At 35.6% G+C, this 24,291-nt stretch overlaps 3 protein-coding genes across 7 annotated transcripts; 1 reads left to right on the top strand and 2 right to left on the bottom strand.

Moving 5' to 3' along the window:
* Window positions 1-824: 824 nt before the first annotated feature.
* Hrg (poly(A) polymerase hiiragi) lies at window positions 825-12,065 on the bottom strand. 3 transcript variants are annotated; one of them, XM_076422967.1, is made up of 13 exons: window positions 11,949-12,065; window positions 11,542-11,673; window positions 10,553-10,786; window positions 10,217-10,460; window positions 9,744-9,848; window positions 9,512-9,662; window positions 9,209-9,420; window positions 8,835-9,132; window positions 7,934-8,110; window positions 7,731-7,852; window positions 7,472-7,642; window positions 7,281-7,379; window positions 825-6,998 (listed from the first exon to the last, which is right to left on the bottom strand). In XM_076422967.1, exons 3-13 carry the CDS (start codon window positions 10,768-10,770, stop codon window positions 6,948-6,950), a joined length of 1,848 nt encoding a protein of 615 aa, XP_076279082.1. In that variant the 5' UTR covers window positions 10,771-10,786; window positions 11,542-11,673; window positions 11,949-12,065; the 3' UTR covers window positions 825-6,947. The 3 variants fall into 3 exon arrangements, with proteins under 3 accessions (XP_076279082.1, XP_076279083.1, XP_076279081.1); XM_076422968.1 differs by having other exon boundaries at window positions 7,231-7,379; window positions 11,542-12,019; XM_076422966.1 differs by having other exon boundaries at window positions 11,542-12,018.
* A 1,401-nt stretch (window positions 12,066-13,466) lies between these two features.
* On the bottom strand, window positions 13,467-18,409 carry Mo25 (calcium binding protein Mo25). Of its 3 annotated transcripts, none has more exons than XM_076422969.1 (8): window positions 18,117-18,409; window positions 17,085-17,206; window positions 16,864-17,031; window positions 16,208-16,326; window positions 15,964-16,132; window positions 15,720-15,884; window positions 15,519-15,623; window positions 13,467-13,942 (listed from the first exon to the last, which is right to left on the bottom strand). In XM_076422969.1, exons 2-8 carry the CDS (start codon window positions 17,184-17,186, stop codon window positions 13,760-13,762), a joined length of 1,011 nt encoding a protein of 336 aa, XP_076279084.1. In that variant the 5' UTR covers window positions 17,187-17,206; window positions 18,117-18,409; the 3' UTR covers window positions 13,467-13,759. The 3 variants fall into 3 exon arrangements, with proteins under 3 accessions (XP_076279084.1, XP_076279086.1, XP_076279085.1); XM_076422971.1 differs by having other exon boundaries at window positions 17,085-17,595; XM_076422970.1 differs by lacking the exon at window positions 18,117-18,409 and adding an exon at window positions 17,377-18,110.
* An 861-nt stretch (window positions 18,410-19,270) lies between these two features.
* Dp (transcription factor Dp) lies at window positions 19,271-24,217 on the top strand. Its single transcript, XM_076424576.1, has 11 exons — window positions 19,271-19,812; window positions 20,588-20,706; window positions 20,798-20,864; window positions 21,216-21,313; window positions 21,587-21,750; window positions 21,824-21,986; window positions 22,064-22,425; window positions 22,512-22,594; window positions 22,707-22,790; window positions 22,867-23,133; window positions 23,616-24,217. Exons 1-10 carry the CDS (start codon window positions 19,764-19,766, stop codon window positions 23,097-23,099), a joined length of 1,422 nt encoding a protein of 473 aa, XP_076280691.1. The 5' UTR covers window positions 19,271-19,763; the 3' UTR covers window positions 23,100-23,133; window positions 23,616-24,217.
* The last annotated feature ends 74 nt before the right edge of the window (window positions 24,218-24,291 follow it).

Here is a 24,291-nt window from a genome sequence, read left to right on the forward strand (position 1 = left end):
CTGTTCCGAGTAGGAGAGTACTTCCGTGCTTCTTGCAATGTTTACAGACATTGTCAACATGATGATATCGACAAATTTTCAAAGTTATTTTTTCGAAAATGAAGCGTCATGAAAAAATTTTATTCTACATTTTCGATTCAATTTTTCACGTAGAATCACCCCCTACTCGCTTGTACCACCAGTTACTTTGCATATTATTTCGAGTTACAAAATGTAGCATGAAATTCCACGTTTTATTGCCGATTAGGAATATCGAAGATGAATACTGAGAAGGTTGCTGTGTCCCTTCTGCAATGTGAATTACAACGACAAGAAAAGGGGAGAGGCGTGGGTGCAGTATTTCATGTGTGAAATGTGGATGCGCTATGAATGTATAAGTTATGACTCCGGAAGTTATACCTGTGACTACTGTAAGTCCATTTTAAGACTTAGAATATACCTAAGATGATTATTCCTATGCTGTAATAAATTTTGTGTTTGATAATAAATAACGTTGTACAGATTTCGATCAGCAAATGGTCGACGAGGAAAAAAAAAAGAATGTTTATTCATCTTAAATAAATAGCAATCTATATATAATCTACTAGAATAATATAAAATAGGTTAGGGTCACCAAGAAAAGAAGAAGAACCGACGACGGTGAGGCAGAATGACGCATTGTCGATATACTAAAATAAAAAATATTTCTCGAAGTGTAGAATTGTTCGAAAATTTCAATGTTCAAATACTATACTCTTACCCTAACCAATTTCAACGACTCAGAATTTAGATAATGTAATCAACGATGCGCCATCTTGCCGGATAGTCGCCGGCCACCGTGCATGTGGCTGAAGGAATTAAAAGAATTTATTTCGGTTTATTCAAGAAAGATACAGAGTGTACAGCTGCCGGGCATACAAATTATGCATTGAGTTTCGTGCTTCCCGGTAAATAATCGTCCCTATTGCAACATCGAAGCACGCTGGACTCTGCCGTCGTTATATGTATATCTCATTACAACGACCTCGATCCCCAACGAATCTCGTTCAACTTTTTAACAGATACTTCGCGATACACCTCCGCGACGTGATCCTGCGCCCGATGGAAGCCTACAATAATATATTTACTTCCGGTGGCAGGAACTTGATTAACAACGCGAGATTCACCAGCTCACATCGACACCATTGAGACACGTCTATCGCGGGACATTAAATACCAATGCACGATAACATGGAGTAAGTTTCTAACAGTCATTCTTCAACTTTCTCATTCATTAATAAACACGAGTACTGCTTAATTAACCACCTGACGTACGAAAACTAAATGAAACTTGATGCAACCGAAGATACTATTATTAAATAGTAAAATTAATTAACGCATTTTCGTATGCATTCCTGAGATGATATCAGACGTGTTGCTGATAATATTTGCTATCAATGTTACACGATATTTTAACACAATGCGCACACTGATGTGAGTATGATGTATTCGAGACGTCATTGTATGTCAGAGGGTTAATATACCAGACTATTTTGTGTTAATACACCAGATTATTCTGTTTCATTACTAGACTGCGGATGTTTATGCGATTTTTAATTTTCAAGAGAAAGCGGGAACAAATAAGATCTTATTTTCAGTGGTAGTAGCCTTTACAGATCCGAAATAAGTAAAAATCGTATTAAATTCTGTGGAATTTTATATTCCAGCATTTTTTTCAACATTTTTAGAAGCCATAAAAATCGGCAGTCTATTAATTTTTCATTTCGTATTTTGAATGGCATCTCGTACTATTTCTGAAGGAATCTCGCGTTGTCTTTTCAATCTGCGTTAATTACAATGATGTCGAATCAGCTCTACAACCCTAATCCATACTATTGCAGCTCACGCACGAGACCGGTGTATCGCGACACTCGACGCTGTACAAGCACATAAACACATGATAATGTATTCAATGCGTTTTTATTATCATTCAGACAAATAACTGACGTTCACACGTTAACACGTAACCTCGGATGCATTCGCGTTTACTTCCAATATAAAATCGTGCTTCGCAATTGTGTACCCCGACTTCCTTTCATGAATTACGCGGTGTGGTTGTGTGCACGTTTACGTGTCTGATTTCATCTGTGTGTATTCTGTGTGTATGTGTGGATCGATCGATCTTTTAGAACGCGAAAAATGTCAGAATTCTATACTTTCTCGAGAAACCACGCGTCTCTAGAGATTTATTAATCAGACTTGCTTTCAGCACCGTTTCTTCTCATTTTTGTTGTTGTATACACGAGTTTTTCAGCTCTTTATGTTTATTCGCTTACTTTGTTGTTGCCTCTGTTTCGTTTATTTTCTCTCTTTTTTTTATTTTGCCTGGTTTATTGTACAAGAGGGCATGTCACGGACGATGTTCACCGTTTTGCTTGTTAGCAGAGGTGTGCGAGAACCCGGAAATGACGAGTCAGGTCGAGGCGAGAATTTTTTTCGGTATCAAGACGAATTCCCGAAGGTTTCGGGATTCTCGAAAATTTCGGGGTTTTCAGTACTCTATTACCGTTATAAGACTCGCTTTAAAACCAATCGTGGTATGAGATTTCCGATATTTAAAGCGTTTCCGAAAACCCATATTGTAAAATTTATTCATTGAATCTTATTTTTTATCCCGATAGTTTCGAGAATCTCGATAATTTCCAGAATCCAGTTAATTTGGAGAGTCTCGATAATTTCGAGAATCCCGAAACCTTCGGGAATCTCAACATGATTTAGAATCCCGAAACTTTCGAGAACCCGACCCGATTCGTCTCGATGTCTTCCTGGGTTCCCGCACACCCCTATTAATTGTTTGTTTTTTACGGCTCGGGAACCACGCACCGACGGCAGAAACGGTGCGAGGTTCCCGAGGATGGATCGAGGAAACAAAAATGTGCTATAGACATGTCTGCCAGATATTAACGTGATCAACGTATACAAGAAAGTTCAAGTGCACGATCTCGTTTCCTACCGTTTTATGAATTTTTTTCTTTTTTTGGAAATTTTTCATTTAGTTAATGAAAGAACGTGGTATTTTATACACGAGGGTAATCTTGATGTTCACTGTTTATAGTACTTCCTATACATGTGTGTATAGTTCACTACGTATGTATGTACGTGTACGTGTATGTATGTGTGGATGTGTATGTGCATGAACCACCACGTGTCTTTCGATTACTCTACCGCGATGATTAATTGAATTTGAATCTTTTTCACATGCTATTGCAATAGTAAAAAATTAAATAATAGTAATAATGAATGAGATATCAAGAATAATAGCGATTATTATAATTAGAATAAAAAGTAAATCATAAGAGAATATAATGTCAAAGACTACAATATTAATAATATGAAAGTCTCGTGTACACATAATTTATAGAGCCCTCGAAGAATATAAACTATTACAAGATAGTACGTGTATGGTAAATTAAGAAATTTTTTTGTTATGAGGAATTTTTCATTAACAATACGTTGGAAGAGTAACATGTTTGTTTACCAGATAAATTAAGTAAAAAAATTGTTTGCTTGATCTCTCACCTCATGTTTACACCTTGACCGCCACCGAAGGGAAAAAGTTTCGATTTGAAAAAACGATTGAATCGAAAGAGACTCTACGAAAAATTCGTTGAAATTCAAATTTTGTTCAATCTGAAAATATCGTGAAAAGTTTATTTTCTCAAACTGAATGTTGCTTCATTAATCTACAATCTACAGTATTGCGTATTGCACAAATAATAGATCGCTTTTCGTTATTACCCAAACAAATTGTTCCGTCGATACAAATTCTCAAAATTAGACCTGTAACGCAAGGCAAATGTTAAAGTAATCGGTTTTCTACAGATATAAAGGAAATGCTTATAATTAAGATCTGGGAAAGTGAATTTTAATTTAAACAGTTCGATTCGTGCAGAGAATATTCACGAGAGACATACTGTATCCACAGACTTCCAGTTGCAGAGTAGACTTATTTATTCGGACCTTGAAGAAACGCCATTTTCTACGACCAGAATAATCGTCTAATTTCGAAAAAAATTCGTCTTAATGTGTGCGGTCGCGAGATTAAGGTTCAACGTTTGGCTGATACTCTTACAAAATAACAGAATGTTGCACGAAGAGCACAGTAAACCATAACGCGAAGGAATCGTTTACTGACAGACTTTTCTTGATTATACAATGCATTATGTATACATTACTGCAAACGCCACGTAAAAATTATTACACCGACGCTATCAACAAATCGAGCTCTGAAACAAAAGAAACTACTATCCCAAGATTACAAGTTATGTACAACGAAATGGTCCCTAACCATTGAAAAGGGGCTCCTATAGTATTCGCAGAGTATTGTGACGAGCCTTAAATCTTCCGGTACCAAAGTTCAAACATGTGAAACGCGTCCCTGATTGGAATTCTCCAATTTTAATGACGGTTTCATTAATTATCATTCGTATTTAGGGTGAAGCTGTGCTCAAAATTGAGCTGGAAAGCCATATTTAATCCTTTCTCTCAGAAACTATCAATTATAGAGAAAAATATAGTTCTTTGTAACTAAATCTTTAAAAGATTAATTTTTTCGAATACTTCCTTGGTCTGAGAGAAAAAAGAAGAAAAAGATATGCACGTAATTACAGTAAACTTGTAATAAAAATATGAAACAATGTGGGAACTGATTAGCAATTTTTACATCTTTTTTTCCAGCTCCAGATTCTTGTTTATTCCAGCGAATGCACCGCAGAATTATATGACTAATGTTTGTCGCTATTAAAACAAGCTACATTGCTAACTACATGAGTGTGTCTAGTACACAAAGCCACTGTAAACAATAAATTAGCTCAGGCATGTCCAATTCGTAGCTCGTTCGGAGGCATTCTCAAGGAATACCCCCACTTCTCGGGTGCTCGGGAGAAGTGGGGGTATTCCTTGAGAATGCCTCCGAACGAGCTACGAATTATTGGACGAATAATTGGACATGCCTGGATTAGCTAAATCTAATTTGTTTTCTTACTACAATCGATTGGCTATTTCATATTTTTGTTATAACAGAAGTATTTACGAGCCTATGGCTGTGTAACGTTTCTTTTAGTCGTTGATCGCATGTTCAATAAAAGAGTCGTCAAAATCAGAGTTCAACACTGTAAGCGCAAACCACAACAGTTGAACGATTCGGAATGTTAAGGCTCGTGGCATACATCTGTGGTCGCAGTGTATACAGTATACAGCGGGTCAAATAATGATCATTTTCTTGGATCCACGTCACGGAAAGAGAACTATACAATTTACGTACGGAGTTCCAATGCTTTTGTACATGTACAAAAAAAGAAACCATGTTCGTATACACTACTCGAATTCGCAGCGCCTACCCTGCAAATACTTAAGTTTCACGTTACGATGCACAATGTTTGAATGATTCTTGGCTGTATAGAGCACGCGCGCACCGTGGAAGAGTCATCGAAACATTGTGCACTACTTGCTTCAATATCTGTGTTAAAAAGTGAACATCAAATACCTCGGAGACATTCGATGGACCGACATGCCTTTAACACAAACAGGTGATTCGATAGAAGGAGGAAAAGGATCGGTACAAATAGAAAGATTGGGATTAGGAGTAGAAGGAAGAGAAGTACTATGTAACGGGGGTGTAGGGAGGGAGGCTGAAGGCAGTCGAACACCTGAAATCACTCACCAACAGGTGATAACGGATGGTTTGAATAATCCAGATGCCAGGCCCTTGTTGCATCGTTAAAGCTATAACGTTCGTTTTCTGTGAATAAAAACTAAAAAGCGACTGCAATACGATAACTCATTTTACGTAATACGATCGTCAACAAACATAGTCAATGGCCTGATCAGGAAATGTTTCATTTACAAAGTGGGGACACTATTCGACGCTGCTTGTTTCCTTCGTCTGTAAATGAAACATTGGATGTCTTATGCCAGTGCCGGTGATTCTCATTCGTTACCTGACTGGTTTGCGTATACGATACAAAAAGAAAAAGAAAAAAAATAAGAAGCTTAAGTATAACAATATCATATGCATCTTAAATCGAGCTCCACTTAACAGACGTTATTTTCTAGTTATTCGTTCAGCGGAGACGTTTATAAATAATATTTAAGAAATGTTATAAATATGTACTAAACAACTGAAGCAAGTAAAACGTACTATAATGTTACGGTTACACAATTTCTCAAATAACTCAAAGGCAAACCGTTCTCATGTATTTTACACCGACGCGCGATTAAACGTTGCGTGAGTAATTATTTACAACTTAGCATACTTAACCCCAGTTTTTTTTTATACTTTATCTACTTATGCATTAAAGAAATGCGTTTCTTTTTTTTATACAAGAATACAATTCCACCTTCGTACCATGTTTCTTTTTCTCCCTTTTTTTGTGTGTGTGTGTGTTGTGTGTGTTTGTGTGTTCCTTTTACTTGAAAATCCTAATACAAGACTCGGACTCGTCTCCGTGCCCGTACTATATTTCTTTTCGTTTCTTTTTTCCCGTAACTTGGTGAGTAAAACTTATCGTATAAGCAATATGTACAAAATGAAATATAAAACTAAAATTATTAAACTTACAGATAATGATGGATGTTGTAAGTTTCGTGTTACTTTGAATCGTTCCGTTAAGATTAGCCAGATATCGCGGCTGCGCGGCTCGTAAGAAAAGGTAACATCACAGACACTGGCACAACCATTAATTCGTGGCATTAATTGTTCCCATTGACTGTCGATGTTGGTCAGTAGTATTAAAATCAGAACGTCTGTCGCACAGCCGTGCACCGATTGATTCCAACGGGTAGTCTCTCCAACACATTGCGCGTTGCTTTTGTTTTTACGAAACGGGGGACTTACAGTGGGCAGTGGATGGTTGCGTAAGATGTGATTACAGTCTAGATGGCCCAGTGGAGCATCTATCGATCGACTTGAGGTAGTAATCCTGCAGTGGTCAAGTGCAAACGTATCCCTCCTGCGCTACTGTGGATGCAGTAGGTCCATCCTGAAACATCGCAAACATTTCTCAATGTAGATTAATGTATTAACTACCCGACAACAAAGAGAAACTTCAATCAGGTAGAAGAATTCAATCAGGTACACATCAAAGAGAAAGAAAAAGATCATACGTTTAACGGTAAACTACAGAAATCTCCGATTTTTACCTCTTCGTGACTCCAAATTATGTTAAAATGTCCTATATTCACTTACTACGCTCTATTGTTATATGTAGTTACCTAATTCTGTTCTATGCTGATTATTGTTCATTATATGTACAATGTCTTACATCCTTAGCAGTTGTCAATGTTTGTTTGTATTCATCCAAGCTAAATCCGGAATTGCTATCTTCTCCGCAAGATTGAACCACTAACGATCCATCTTCTCCCTGTACAGACATAAATACATATCAGTTAAGTTTATTGGCCATTTATGTTTATCGCAACTGTGCATAGGAAATAATATGTTCGTTAACAGTACCTGTGTAACTTGCTGATCGTTATCGTTAACCTTCCGTTTCTTGGAACATGTATCCGGGTTTGAATCCGACAATCTCTTCCTATTCGCTGTGTCTCCTGGGTTCCGTGGTGAGATGCTGCCAGTATTTCCATTACCAGCAATGTTACCATTCTTATGTACACTGCTAGAAACCTATTTGACCAAATAAAAATAAAAATTAATGTAGCATAACACGAAAATCATTCGAATTATCAAACATTTAATTGAACGGTCCCTATACCTTTCTTTCTCGTTTGATCAAGCTAGGAGCAACGTAATTGTGTAGATCCTTCTTCTTCACGTGCTTTGCTTCTATCCACATACCTTCCTTCAACATCTTTAACTGTTCCGCTTGTCTCTGAACTGCAATTTTATATACAGATGGTTATTAAATCTATTCCGAAACTGTCTCTTTGCGAGAAATATATATCGAAATGTTCTTACTTGAATCGACAAAGGATTTGATGTCGTAAGTCAGATCAATATTTAAGTTTTCGCTTTTGGCGAACAGTAAGCCGATGAACCACATGGAGCAGTGCCCCTCCGGTTCTGGTTCTAATGGTGGGAAAGCCTCCGGGTTTACATGTGCCAATGTAATGTGTTGATTCCTTTCCAGCGTACCTGTATTAAAGAGTTAGGATTTTGCCATTTTGGCATCCGCGGATTATTAGCATTGCATGTATGAACAAATGAATATATCAAATTCAAATTTGATGAATCGAATAGACACAGATTAAGACAGAAGTTTGTACAATTCACTGATTTACAACTGCCGCTTACTCCTGCGAAAGATGCATACGTTTATCGGAACACCTGAGAATAGCATTCTTCTTTAAACTGATATCTCAATAGAAAAGGTAACCTGTTTTAATCTACGTCATTTAACTGGAACAAACGGAACATAATGTGATAAGCTAATACCAAGGCCGGGTGATGCTTCGTTAGCGAGTTTCTAAAAATTTTAATACGATTGATCAATTTTCAAAATGTTATATCATTCAAAGCCGTACTGTAATGACTAGACTGTGGATTTTTATGCATTTATGAAGAATTTGGCTAGGTGCAATATACAACAATGAGAAATTATAAAAATCTAAGAATAGTACTAATAACTATTAGGGAATGAGATAAATTTTGATTCAACTCCAACTGCCCACAATTGCTACTGAACATTTTTATTTTGCATAAAGATCTGCTGTCTACTTTTCAGTACCACCGTATATCTTTGATTCACGTTTTTAAGTAATATCTTGCGTGTAACATGGAACAATGTTCCTTCCCCGTGTAATTCAATAGAACCGTAACAAATTTGACAGAATATGTATTGTCGTATTCAATATTTTACCTATCAAGTGTCGTATTTTTGACTCGACAAGCCCACACCATTCAAGTTGATCTTCTGCGGTTTGACTTCTAGCCAACAATACAATATAATGCTTGTATTTTCCGAAGAAGTTCGGAGGCTCGAACAACTTGTCCCACGTTGCTTTTCCCATGATAATTTCTTCTGTTATGGACAATCCTGTTTCAAAGGCTTCTTGCATGATAGTTCTCGTTGAAACTGATACGTTGAAAGTTGAATTTTGTTGGGGATATGCTGGTGTGATGATCGGCATCAAATGATACCTATCCGATATATTTACCTATGCAAGAAAAAGAGTTTCGGTGTAAGATATTTGTAACATGACTGACGTTAACGAATATAATAAAGATTCTTACTCTTGGATCCCAAACTGGAAACCCCAAATTAACATTGTCTGGTGGTTTTAAAAGAACTGGTTGTGGCCACTTCCATTGAGAAAATACAAGGAAAAATTTTTCTATTAGTGTCGCTGCGACAGCATTGGGATAAAGTTGACATGTTCTTGCAACCAACATTGCCCACGATACACCTCCTAGGTATCCCAGTACATTACTGTATATACCATGTCCTACAAATGGGGAAGATACAATCACAATTACGATCACAATTAAGATAAAATCATAATTTCAACTACAAATATAATGAATATATAATCTTACGTTTTGCCCATAATTTAATAGCTCTAAGTGCCAACCTAAAATTTTCTATATTAGGTACTAAACGCAGTATTTCGTCTGTTACTCTGCAACCATTCAGACTTCTGACACATTTCTGATCAAGGTTTTTCAAGAGCATATCATCCCTAAGGTCCTGTATACGAGAACAAATGTATTAGATTCACAAGTAGCAAATTCTAAATTCGTATAATTATTCTGAAAGTGTTTTACTAACCATTGAATCAGGAATTTCTTTATTTGCTAACTTTGCAAATAACATATCGATTTCTATACCATCGAAGTTCATTTTTATAACTGGTACAAACGCCTCTTCTACTGCCTGAAATATATTAAATAATAGAACGTATTAACTACACGAGCTTTCGTTGAAATTAATCGGTGTTTCGCATTGGACGCGTGAGTAAACTGCAGATCTTTATATGTTTATAGGAAAACTGCAAAATCCTCCTCTATCATAATCGTATTAGTTTCTATTTCTTGTGATCGACACAGACAATTTTTACTTTGCATAAAGCTCCACAGTCCACTCGTGAATGATATATTCACATTGAACCTTACATTTGTCAACTAATGAATAATCTAAGTATAGATTGCTATACTTACAGTGCAAATGCGAATTGGGAAAGAAGTTTATATTAAATGGGCAATTAATTATGACTATGGTAGAAGATCAGTTAAAATACATACCCTTAAATCTGTAACTTCTTCTTGCATTTTCAGTAACTCAAAGAAGGATGAAAAATAATCCGACCTATAGATGTGACGAGGTACAACACATAGCGCATCTATATCAGCACCTTTGTGATGTACCCCTAACCTATATGAACCAAAAGTATATATTTTACCACCAACTTTTTCGGCAACATTGGATGGCATGTTTCTGGCGATGCTTGTGTCCCTTATCCATTGCTTCACCAGTGCATTTAATTTGCTGAGTAATATAGAATAACATAGATCAATAACATAGATCAACAATATTTACTGTATACAAGTTAGAATAAAACAATTATAAACAAAAAGTACCTTAAAATTTCCATTCTATGATTCAACTCTTCTTCTGATTCGAATACATTATAAGGTTTCAATGCTTCCTTCAATTCATTTGTCCTAGAAAGATCACTGGGCTTCGGTTCTGCTATACTGATAGCAGATGTCATACCCAACGTGCGTAGATTTCCCTCGGTCGAAGAAGACTTCGAGTTCGAATTAGTACCTTGTGACGACCACATTTTGAAATTCATTAATTTGATTTTAGATCTGAAATAGAAGAGATTATTGCATTTACTTCTGATCATGTCAAGCTGATGTTATTGTTATTAGATTATGCAAATGATAGACTATATTTTAATGTTACTACCAACCAGATAAGAAGAAAAAAATTTTATAATCGAGTAGTTGATAACACATTTAATACAAATTTATAAAAATACATTTCCACGATACAACGCAGTTTGAAATACATAATTAAAATAATTACTAGCTTCGGACAGCCTTTTCTGAAATCTAACATTTCTAACATAAATAAATATAAAAACTGTAGAAAACTCTACAGAAAAACAATTTAGTCTTTGTTTATAATATAAATAAATATAAGAATTATAGAGAAAACACTCTAAAGAAAAACAATTTAGTCTTCGTTTCTAACATAAATAACATCTCTAATATAAATAAATACAAGAATTACAGAAAACTCTACAGAAAACAATTTAGTCTTTGTTTTACATAAACAACGCCTATAAAAATAGTAGAATGCATTAAAAGAATATTATTGCAATATATATTCCAAAAATTCAAGTATAAGAGTGTTATTATATCGAGGAAGCAAGTAGAGCGTAAAAGAGAATGATAATGCTAATAAAAATGATACGTTAATTTCACAATACTACTCGATAGTTTACAAACTATGCAGCATTGTTACGAATATCTGAAACGCGGGATTTTTTTGTACAGCATGTGCAACAGTGAAAAAAGTACATAAAACCTTAGCGATCATGGTGTTGTTAAGTTCTTACCACTTAATACTTTGTCAAAGATGCAGTGACATGATAAAGACAGAGAAACCTCGGACGTGTTGTCAGGTTATAAAATACGCAAATTGTTGTAACAAAGATGCATTACGTCCAGCCAACGGTCGCGGTAGATTCCTGAAAAGGAAATTGTATTCCTAACGCAAATAGCACGCTCTAAGGACTTTGTTTAGCCGTAAAGCAGCGGGAACGACTTGTAAACAATTTACGAGTTAGCAAAAGAACTCCGAAGAAACGAAGGTTCGTAAGTGATAGATTGTTCGCGTCTATACGATTATCTTGTGTACTACCAACGAGTACAGATCATCCATAACGTTAATCATACGACACCGCACGCACAACACACTTCATATCGCGTTCTACCATGTAAATAAATAGGTAAACGGTTTTACTTGAAAATAATGGACACACGTAGATCCGCACCGCACCACCGTCAGTATAAATATGGCGTTCCCTGACGGCTCGGTCAACTCTTATCCCAGTGTGCATGAAGAATCGCATAGGCAGAACTGCATACAAAGAACGACGCTGTCGCCACCTCGCATGAAAATACGAAACTACCGAAGTTTTTAAGCTTTGCGCATTTTAGAATCAATTTCTAGCCACGTTTAATTCTATATAGCTTAGTTTAATTGGTGAATTAATTTGAATGAATGAATTAGTTTTCTATCTTAAATAAAACATGCAACGAAGTATCGTAGTTCAATAATGTTGAGTTTTTTCCTAGTTACACAAAGCGCACTGTAGAGCGCCAGAAAATTCGATGTTACTTTTCTCAAAAGTATGTAGCTCGTGACTACGTGCTTTTATTATCTCTATCTGATTTCTGATTATACATTGTTGCTGTTGCTTCGTTGTCTCTGTATATAAACTGATATAAACATTGTATATATAAACATAATATTATACATACAACTACCTCTCCTTCTTCAATTCACTAAAGTTGTCGACGTCTTTGTTATGAAGACAAAGACATTTCATTTGAAGTCAATGTACGCTCGTGGTTCATTCTTCAACCTTTTTGTCTGATATCTTACAATAATTGTCATGTTATATTTCAGCAATGAGAGCTACAATAATTGCTACTTCTTTGTGTACCTTTTGCCACAGACAAGGTCAGTACAGACATTGCATCTTATGGGCTTTTCTGTACTATTCCACTGTTGCGCTCTATGTTACCAACAATTCACGTATTAGCAAGAAATGAATATTTCGGACAATAAATTTTCCGAATTTATTTTCTATATTTTTTGTCCGAAATTGTTGTGCGGCATAGTGGTATTAACAATATTAAAATGTTGTCTTAATCACCGTATCTCGTGGGTGCCCTAAATTAGGGCCCCTAATGCGCCACGAATAACTCCTATGGTACGCACCTGAGGATCTGATTGATGACCACTATATAGAATGCAGATCTTTATGCAAAATAAAAATTGTCTGCATCAATTGCAAGAAATAGAAACCAAATTCAATGTTATTTTTTCCCTTTAATAGAAGAGAAATCGTATATTGATGGCTCTTCAATTTTTAAAATTTTCCAACAACTTTGAATTTCATCTATAATCTATATACTCAATTTTGCTATAATTGCATAAAGACCGCAGCCGCAGTCTATTAGTGATCACTGTGACAAAGATCACGTGATACTTCTGCCATTCAAATTGAGCTCTTTTTTTCTGACGAATGCATATCTTGAAATGATTGAATATTAAACGATATTCATTTACTGAACTTTGTAATATGGTCTTGTAAATTCTAGTTGTTAAACGATACAGTTATGGTAATATTAATCAGCATTCGAACGCTAAACGAAATGAACAAGAACCTTATAATAAGCCTATTAAAGTATGCTTCTTTTATGTTACTTTCATTTAGGTGGAAATATATCATCTTCATGTAATATACAGTAGTACTCAATTAAACGAAAAACTTTATTTACAGAACTACTCGCAAATAAAAGTAATAGCAATAATAATAATAATAATTAATAATAATAATAATAATAATCGATTCGTTTCGAATCGATCAACGATAATTATAACAAGTGAAAGAAAGGGAGAGCAAGAGAGACAGAAAGAGAGGAAGAAAATAATGATAGTTGGCTACATCGGTGACTGTGATGGTGTAACAGTGGCAACAGCAGCTGAATAGACTTCAATAGTAGTAGTTAACGGTAGCTGTAGCAATAACTTGTATTTAGGACTTAATTCTCATGTACAGACTGAAGTTCTTGAATTTGTTTAATTAGGTACGCCTTCTCGTCGTTAAATTGCTCATCCTCGGAACGATCAGTATGGAAGCGCGTCAGGAATTCGATTAGCTTCTCCTGGTTGCGCAGTAAAATGTCTAGTATCGGTTTTGGCTTGTTTGGATTCGCCACGAACACCTATGTAATTACGAGTATAGATTAGAATATCAAATCCAAAAAGTAATTATTCATATTTTAGAAAATTCTTTTTTATTATCGCAGAATCCAACAGTCGGAAATATCCTAGAATAATAAGTACTAAGTACCATTCTGCAAAGTAAGTATCGAGAATTAAAAGCATTAAAAAAAGTTCTGTATCTATTTCATAACCACAAATCATACAGGTCTCCCTCTTCTTAAATATTTTCAGTTAATGCTTTCAAACAAAAAAGTAACGAGAAGATTATTGATTACGAAGTTGACAGATCGTTTCGATAAACCTAATACAATAATGCTCGGTTAATTGTTGCGTTTCTTCCATAGCCAATGCCATTTTCTATCTCCACCACTTCTTAAAGGGTAGTCTCGTTTCCAGGATTGCAGGATGCGGGATGCGCCTTCTCATTTCTCGACAATGCAAAGTTTAGTATTTTTCGGTTGTTTCTTCCTAATTGTTATAGAAACCGAAATATATATACATATATATAGGAATACCGGTATGACGTCATATGAAAATATGAAAATACCGATATATTTGCATACATTTACCGATAACAATTTCGGTTTCCCCAATGTAATTTAGAAGAGCATCCAGAAACTAAAGCGAGGATTTACAAGCGGTATGGTCGTCTAATGTTTTATGACGGTCACGGTAGGCATCGGTGGATAATTTACCTGAATTCGGATTCGCGATTGTTCGTTTGCAGGGAGGGTTTACGACGGAACGTATTTAGGTCACTAACGGTGCTTCTTAACGATTCTGGGGTTAAATAATATCGGTTTTTCCAATGTAATGTATAAGAGCATCCAGAAACTAAAGCAGGGATTACAACCGTTATGGTTTTGACGGTCTAATGTTTTATGACGGTCACGGTAGATGATCGGTGGATAGTTTACCTGAATTCGGACTCGCGCTTGTTCCTTTGCAGAGAGGATTTTACGACGGGACGTATTTATATTGCGTATACTTTAGGAAGTATAATTTAGGTGACCGTGCTTCTCGACGGTTCTGGGGTAAGTAGCACGCAGTTCCTTTTTGTTTGGGGCACCCCTTACATTGTTTCGGTAGAATATCGGTTATACCGAAACAGGTATTTTTAACGATTTCGGTATTATTTCGGTTTCGATACAGCCTTGTGAACTGCCTGGACAAAAGATCAATCCAGGTCGCAGTCACCCTCGAAAGTCGCATTTTTACGTTTACGAGACGTAATTTACATTACACATATTTTTCTAAAGCTGCAGCAGCTACCTGCTGCCGAATAATGCAAATTGCACCTAGTAAACGTAAAAATAGACAGCGGTCCTTTTGACCACTGAAAAACCCCATCTTTGCATTATCGAGAAATGATTCTGACAATCTTGGAAACAAGTCTACACCCTTAAATTAGCATGACATTGTCGAGGCATGATTCGTATCATAATACAGTGACACGACAAAATCTAGAATCTGCGACATTTAACCGGACATTATCGTCCACTGAATTAAAAGAATGAATACTAAAACATGCTAATTATTAAGAAATGTGAATATTTCATAAATATTCGGATATACCTTAAAAACATGAAACGCTTCAAATTGTATATTACGTGATTTCTCTTTGAGCATATTCATCATTAACTTCAGATTATCCGGATTCGAAATATATCGTGTCATTACCTGAAATTGAAAAATAACATTATTACAACAGCATTTTGAAGTGGTATAGATTACGAATATACGTTTTTAAATGAACTAGTTTAACATTGTACATACGGTAAAATTATGTCTATCGAGTAGAAGTTCCCCTAGTAGTTTCAAACTCTGTCGTCGCGTTACATAGTTTTCCGAATTCAATAACCTTTGATAATGAGAGAAAACTTTATCGTAATTTATTTCTAAAAATTCAGCGCTCAGTATTTTATGCCTGGTAAGTAATTCCTAAAAACCAACGTACCGGATGCACCAACAGTATTGCTTTACTTTAAGTACGATATATCATGCGCTTATCATCGCTTACTTTGAATGTAGAAAATGCGTCGGAAGCTATGTCGAATGTTGACACTTCAACATATCTGAAAAAATTGTAAAAGTCGTCCGAATAGATCATTATTTTAGCCAAAGCCTCGTATCTTGCACATTCTCTTAACATAGTGCCACAATTTAAGGCGATATCTTGGTGCTCATACCTAGAATTTATTTGATCGTGTTAGTAGCAATCTAATTTGAATAGAAAACGATCTTGTTTTCATTTCTACACTTACCCAGACATAAGAGTGAATAATATTTCTGGTTTGGTACATATGTATTCCACTGTTGGAGATCTGGTTCCAATTTGTCTCCGCAGTATATTATTAAACACTTGCGCGACATCTTTCTTTCCCTATTAAATATTGCGTTGTAAAAGAAATAAATATTAGACAGAACATTACATACGAGATTCTCAATATGTTGATATAAATCAACTGTTGTCAATTTAATCCTATTACTAAACAGTATTTACTAACTTCATTCAACATTTGTATTATATTGTTAATATATTTTTTAGGTCATTTAAAAAGCTTAAAACCTGTCAAGACGAAATATTACTTTTCCAGATATATTTTTTCAGCTGGTTTTTCTGTAATATTTGAATTGGAAATGAAACGGTAACAAAAAAGAATTGAAAGCGTTTGTAGAATTGCATACAAACTTATTAGTAATAAGTAGACTGTGGATTTTTATGTATGTACAAAGAGATTAACTGGGTGAAATGTAAAACTGTGAAAAATATAAAAAATCTAAGGATATTGTCATGTAGTGAAATGACTTTTTAATTTTGCATAAAGATCTGCAGTCTAGCAATAAGTATCTGTGGATGATATATATATGTTTATATGTACACACAATTAGAGTATATTTAGAATACGCGTTGACATACCTCAAAATCTATACGACTAAGATTCTGCACAAGTAGAAGCAACAAATTACTATTGTATAATTCTTGCGCCAACTGAGCAACAACGATATCTGCCTGGGGCTCTGTCTCAGCTGTTCCGTAAAGCATATTCTTTATGTGTACCAAATTTTTACTGACATCCTCTTGAGCCTGAAAATCCGCATACTGCATCATAGAAATCAGAAATCATTGTTACAACGTACCTTTTCTACCTTCTTATCACCGCGCTCCAATGCGTTTACCGCCTCTTTTAGAGCTTTCACGACCTCCGCCGGACTCTTTTGCGACTTTCCGAACAGAGGCATGTTTTTCACAATGTACAGACCTATTGGAGCATGCGAACATAGCAAAGAACGTGTTAGATAAACAAATACAAATTACATTATAGACAGCGTTAATCTTCTGTCGTACGAAATTCATATAAATTAAATGGTGTAAGTATGCGCGAATACGTGAGAAAATGTAATAAAAATAAAACTTGTATTAAGAAATTACGTGATTTAGTCTATCACTGTAACTGCTCCGAATTCAGAGGCAAAAAATTGTCGTCGACGAAAACTTCTTGTAATCCCTTAAATATGACATCCTCGATTTCATGTGCATAGATTCTTGCGAATGACATTTTTCCCGAAAAAATGCTCTACACATATTGTATTTTTCATATTCTGTGAACGTCTGGTGAATGATGCTAAACAGGTTCCCTTCAGGTTATATCTGTGCATGTAAATGTCAAATTCGTTGCAGACTACAATCTACCATTAACAAGCATTATTTTCTGCATATTAATTTATGGTTTTTGTGTCGTCTAGAGAAACGTTGCATATAACTTTTAACCTAAAAAATGTTTTTAATTATCGTAGAAGTTGCAGTCGACAAGACTGCAAAACGATCGACAAAAAAAAGTGAAAAATTGATGAACGAAGAAGCAATACTGCGTGAAATACACCGAACGAAATAGTTGCAACAAAAATGGAGGTCGTGTATTGAGTCGTTGGACGACACAATGACGATAGACAGATCCAGGTGAAAGAAAAATCAAATTGGCAAAAACAACAAGTTGATTCGCACGGTTTTACTAGAATGACGAATAATTGAAATGATAGATTGATAGATTCGAATGAACTGAGATGATGATAAAGATGCAACTTGCTAGACTTGCGAGTTTGTCGAAGAAGATAGTAAACGTTTTTAACCTGTCCGTTCGAATCGCCTCGCGAGCCTTAAAATAATCTTACCATTCAGTCAGACCCTGAACGAACCCTCAACCTCGGTTCGAGGTATCCTATGCGATTCTTTTAAAAGAGCACATATAAGGCAACTACTTTTCAATTCAGTACACCGTATTAAAAGCAGAATTTATACGATTATGACAACTCTGTCAACAACGGATTCTAATAATACCGCAATGTTATAAAGATATTTTTCAAGAACCCCACGAATAAATAAATTTATCTTTAAAAACTTTTGACTAATTGCACGATTCTATGACGTCTCTTATCAAAATTCTTTTACGACTAACGCCGACTCTGCAAAAACATTATTGGTTTTGACTATCTAGAAATTTTCCTCTTGGCCAATCAGAAAGCTTTGAAAATAATATCACGATACAATTTGCTTCGTTATACAACCTGAGATCTATTCATTTCAAATAACTAATTCTTATTCGATATGCTATTACGTGGGAATAGATTATATTTTCGAAATGATAAGTTCTCGAAATATCTAGGATTCGATAGTCCGAAGAAAGATTTCTCTAATATTATTTTGCACTATATTGCTATTTTGAATGCCTAAAAACATCAAGAATATCCTTAAGGCTGTTTCTATGTACGCGGTGCGTATTAAATAAAAGCGCGAAATTTTAAATGGTTCTGCCGCCTTCTGTAGATGTTGAGAATATGAAATCTGTGTTTATTTCCTCACAACTTTCTTTATTAAAAAAAAAATAATAAGCAAAATACATGCGGAAAGGTATATTTGTATCATGGTATTTTGTCGTTCCTTACAATTCTTTATGCAGCAAGTTTGTACCATTTTTCCAAATGTTTACGAAGTAATACATATATAAGTATACTTGTATAAGCCTCGTTTTTATATCGCTATCCATCATTTCAATTTATCTTGTGACAGTTGTGACGCGACTTGTGGACACCAGATACTCCGTTATATTGGAACCTATCGTCCCCCTATCGTCCTATCACCATATATATATATATATAATGGTAATGGGATTACGTGACCCCACAAAAGTGGGCCGCAAAAATATATTGGATGGTCTTACTTTATACCTAGTCGGTGGTCCTATGTACATCCTATACCAATCCTATACCTATGCCGGATCTATAAGTATACGTAGTCTAAGGGCTTTCCTCGGGTTTCCTATGGGTTTCCTCACCCCTGGTGAAATAAACCCCCTGCAAAATACTAGTGTATTCCATGTTTCGCATATCTAGAGACAAGTTTTTCTTGCAAAGATTACAGTGCCCATATAAACGTGGAACAGAAGGGGCCACGTGACTCGGAAAGTGACCAATCAGCTGTTTAACTTTGTCGTGCCGCCAAGCTCGTCTCTATTCCGTACTGTGCACGCGGAAGGTAGAAATCCGTGCGTTAGTTTCGCGAACAGACGAACGTTCTGTTAAAATGCTTGATTCAGTCCAATAAATAAACGGCTGACTTTTACTCTCGCGTGTGTATTAGAACATTATTTCACCGTATATCCTGAATATTCTGATCTCAAATGGTTCTATAACATAGTCGCCATTTTGGTGATAGACCGAGCCAAGATTAGCGAGTGTACCTATGATCTTTTTATTTTCACTCGGCATTCGGTCGATCGTCGTGATCGTCGGTGACGCCGGGACGGAATTCTAACCTCGAGGATGACGCAACAAAACAAAACGATGAACTTTCTCATACATGACGCGAACGGTGAGTATGCCGAGTGCGCGCCAATTATCAGCATGCCACACTTCGATGATAATGCCTTGATTTCCTTTAATTTCTGCTAAGACCGCTTATTCCATCTACCATCACTTTCTCTCTGGACCTGTGCACATATTTCTATTATATTCTCAACAATTCTTGTCAATCGGATACCTCTGTGGAATCTTTTCTTCCTTCATATTCGTATTGGTCATATGCCGCGCTGCCTCGCATTATTTCTGTCCTGTATTCAATAAGGTACATCATCGACTTCAGTTTCACTCTTAAACAATCATATTTACCATATTCCATAATCTACGAACTTCGTTTTCTCACCAAAAACTGTCTACCCACCTCCAGTTGCTTGTCCAATCGACGAGGTCACCTTTGCTTCTCAAGCCTCTCATTCAAATATACGGATATCAACTGCCTCTGATATTTCAATTATAGAAGCTACAACAAATTAGAATGTCTATTTATGTAATATACTGTTATCGAATATTTTGTTTCAATAGTATTATGTAGATACGTTTGTTCGTTGCTTTACGTTGCTTCAGGTAATAATGATAGTGTAACCTAGTGAGTTTTTATTTTATAATGATTCTATGTATTGTACTTCAGTCAATTTTGATCAATTAATTGTGATTTTATTGTTTTCTTCAAATGAATTGTATGTCTGAAAGGTATGAAACGTATCTTTGTTTATTTTTGTTATATACGATCGATGTGTTTGTTTTCTTACAGTTCAAAGAAATTATAGCAAAAATTGTAACTATTGTAGGTCATCCACAAGTGATAAAAGTAGTGCAAAGCACAGCTAACAAAGCATTGGGTGGTATTGTCAGTACAACAAATGCAGGTGGCCTTAAAGTCTTTAAGACTCCGAGCCAAGAATCTCAGGTATAATATTCAGATCATTTTTGGAAAACATTTTCCGAATTTCTATAAATGCATTTCGATTGATTTAATTTTGTGAATTCTTTCGATTCAGGTTTTGCCATCGAACGCACAAGTTCTTAGAACTCTTAATCTTCAGAGCCCTTCAACTCCTGGTCAAAGTAAGTAACTGTTGCAAAGAAATGTTAGCTTTTCTATCGTAAAAATGTGGTATGGAGTGTATGAAAGTACAATTTTCTTAATACTTAATACCACGAGAGGTCAAATGACTCAATTTAGATTTATTATTTGACAGTTATTGAGATTGTAAAGGTGTTTTCATTGGAAATTGATTGAACGCATTTTTTGACTCCAGTATATATTGTAGTAAAAATCGCACAGAATATAAATAAATTTAATCTTGTTATTTTTATAATACCATACACACATTAGTCACTTTTGATGGCTGGTAGGTTTAGTGTTAAATAAATGTATATAACAGTAAAGGATAATACAGCGATATTTTCTTTTAGGATTGGTTACAATACCATTGCAGAACACAAAACTGGCAACAGCCAAGGCTGGTGAACCGGTACTGACCAAGACTATACAATTGACATCCGCGCAAATGGTATATTTTCTTTCTAACAATTTCATTCGAATAGGGTTTTCTATATTAACCCTTTGCACTCGAAAATTAAACATTTCTTCTGACCTAGAATATTCCCATTCTCAGTGATTTTTTAAATTTGGTGGATACGAAATTGATATAACAATTTGGTGGATGACGTTGAGTCACCATTCGAGTGCTAAGGATTAAAATGCTAAATCAATTTTTCACTGTTTTTTAACGAGAAATCGATTCAAGAATAAATGTGTTGATTAATTTGTTTCGTTTATCCAGAGTGATATAAAACAGGCCATAGTGTCTCAACAGCAACAACAACAACAATCCGGAAATCAACAAATTGTAAAAGATGCGAGTGGAAAGACATATATCAGCCCTATATTGGACCATAGCGGTTCTAGGAAAAGACAAGACGTTGATGGCGGCGATTTTGTACCAGAGTAATGATACATTCCCTATAATGAACACAATTATCATTGAACACAATGATTAATGTCTCTATTCGATTTACAGTAAGCGAAGAAAAACAGAGAAAGTAGGTAAAGGGCTACGTCATTTTTCGATGAAAGTCTGTGAAAAAGTGAAAAAGAAAGGAACGACATCGTACAACGAGGTTGCCGATGAACTCGTCGGAGAGTTCACTAATCCTGCTCACATAAACTCCGTAGCAGATCAGGTACATTACTTTCCTCTTTTCTTTCTTCTTTTCTTTTAAGTAAACAATGAATAAGACACATTACTCTTTGCTTATAGCAATATGATCAGAAGAACATTAGAAGACGCGTGTACGACGCTCTTAATGTCTTGATGGCAATGAATATTATCTCGAAAGAGAAGAAAGAAATCAGGTGGCTAGGTCTGCCAACTAATTCACTTCAGGAATGTGTGGCGCTCGATAAAGACAAAAAGAAGAAGATTGACAGGATCAAAGCAAAAACACAACAATTACATCAACTGATTCTCTCACATATCTCTTTTAAGAACTTGGTGGAGCGTAATCGTGTGAACGAAAGTCTGCGTGGTCCACCGAAACCAAATTCTGCCATACAGCTGCCATTCCTGATTGTGAACACCAGCAAAAAGACTGTCATAGATTGCAGCATTTCAAATGACAAGTACGGTTCATTGGAAACGCATATTTTTATCGTTACAAGCGCTCACTCGTTTTTAAGTTTCTAGTAATGTATCATGTGTATTGCAGAACCGAGTACCTGTTCAATTTTAACGATAAGTTCGAAATTCATGATGATATCGAGGTTCTAAAACAAATGGGTTTAGCTTTTGGTAAAGGACCTATTTTTTGTTATCATAAATTAGATGAATACTTAAAGATTATTTTTAGTATTAAGCAATTGATCGACTTACTTGAAATTAATATGAAACTAATTACTTTTAGGTTTAGAAAAAGGAGAATGTACCGAGGAGAATTTGCGAAAGGCTAAGCTGATGGTTCCGAAATCACTTGAAAAATATGTGGAGCGTATGTTTCATGTGGAATCTAAAGCTTCTCGGTTCATTGTCATGGTTGATTATTTAAGATCATAATTTACCTTTAGAATTGGCAAGCGGTGATTTGGAGAAATTCATCCCAGTGACCATTCCTGGACCAAGTACTTCTATGGAAGACCTGGACACGAAATTAGAAGGTTCTCGACCTCCCTCATCTTCTCACACTTCACTTTCCGAGGATGTTCTGTCGCCACCCTCGCAGTATTATTCCGAGGAAGAAGATGAGGAGGAGGAAAGCGACCAAGATGACCAAGCCGATAGTGATCTCGAAGTTAACTAGCACTCCGAACGACTTTCTCGGGGCTGGACTCAGGGTTGGTACCAATTTATAAGTCGTTTCATAGTATTATGGTGATTTGTAGACTGCGGATGTTTATGCAATTCGCAATTTTTGTAGACTAATTTTAAGAAAGTGATAGAGTAACCTCTGCAAGATCTGAAGTAGTAGGTTGTCCCAAAAATTTCTTTTGGAATGTGTTCCTTTAATATTGCTAACTAAATATTAGGTTGTTCCAAAAGTTGGTTTTCGATTTGTGCACATAATGCAAATTCATGTTAGGAAGTACTAAAACATTAACAAAATGATTATCGCATTGTTTGTATTTATTTAGCAACATTGAAGGAACACATTCCGAAAGAAACTTTTGGGACAGCCTAATAAATAAAAATTCTACTAAATTCTGTCGAATTTTGTCATCTACGCTTTTTTAAAAATTTTCAGAAGCTATAAACGCATAAAAATCCGCAGTCTAGTAATTTGGATATGTTCGAATATCACAGTATCTTTATTTTCCAGGATACTCGTCACCGTTAGTAGCGTATTCGATTTGGTCGTCATCGATATCGCTCTCATTCTCGTACGCCATCAAGATGAGCACGAGTAACGGTTATCGGGGATCTCTTGTAAATGGAACCTCGTTGCCACCGTTGATAAGTCTGTTAATGTGAAATGAGGATGGTCAAAAGGTGAATTAATTGTCGATTGGGGCCAAGGAGAAAAATGAAACGAAATGCAAGCAAACAGAAACGCGCAGAAATGAGAAACATTGAGAAAGAAAACTTTAAGAGCGTCTTAATTGAAAATAAAGGTGAACTCGATTCATGTCGAACGACAAAGGAATCCATATTATGTGGCGCGACTAAAAACCCGGGGTGCTATTTTAATTGTGCATCATCTTAACAGGTTTATATGACTAGCATCTATGTATTGTAAATTATAATCTTTACAATGATATCGATATTAATGTGTACGAGACATTACGACCAGTACTCATTTTCTTATGGCACGTTTATAATTAATATCGCCCGAGCTGACGTACCGAGATAAAAGGTATTCTGAATGCGGGCACACGTCTGATTCAATTTCGAACTAAAAATAATAAATTGTAATAATGTTAATCAACTGTGTACATCTATTTATCTCCCTTTACTCGTTTTGTTGCTCCGATATTCGGTTTCATCTATTTCAAGCT

Source organism: Lasioglossum baleicum, chromosome 5 (assembly GCF_051020765.1).
Source record: "Lasioglossum baleicum chromosome 5, iyLasBale1, whole genome shotgun sequence".
In the NCBI taxonomy this organism is placed as follows: Eukaryota; Metazoa; Arthropoda; class Insecta; order Hymenoptera; family Halictidae; genus Lasioglossum; species Lasioglossum baleicum.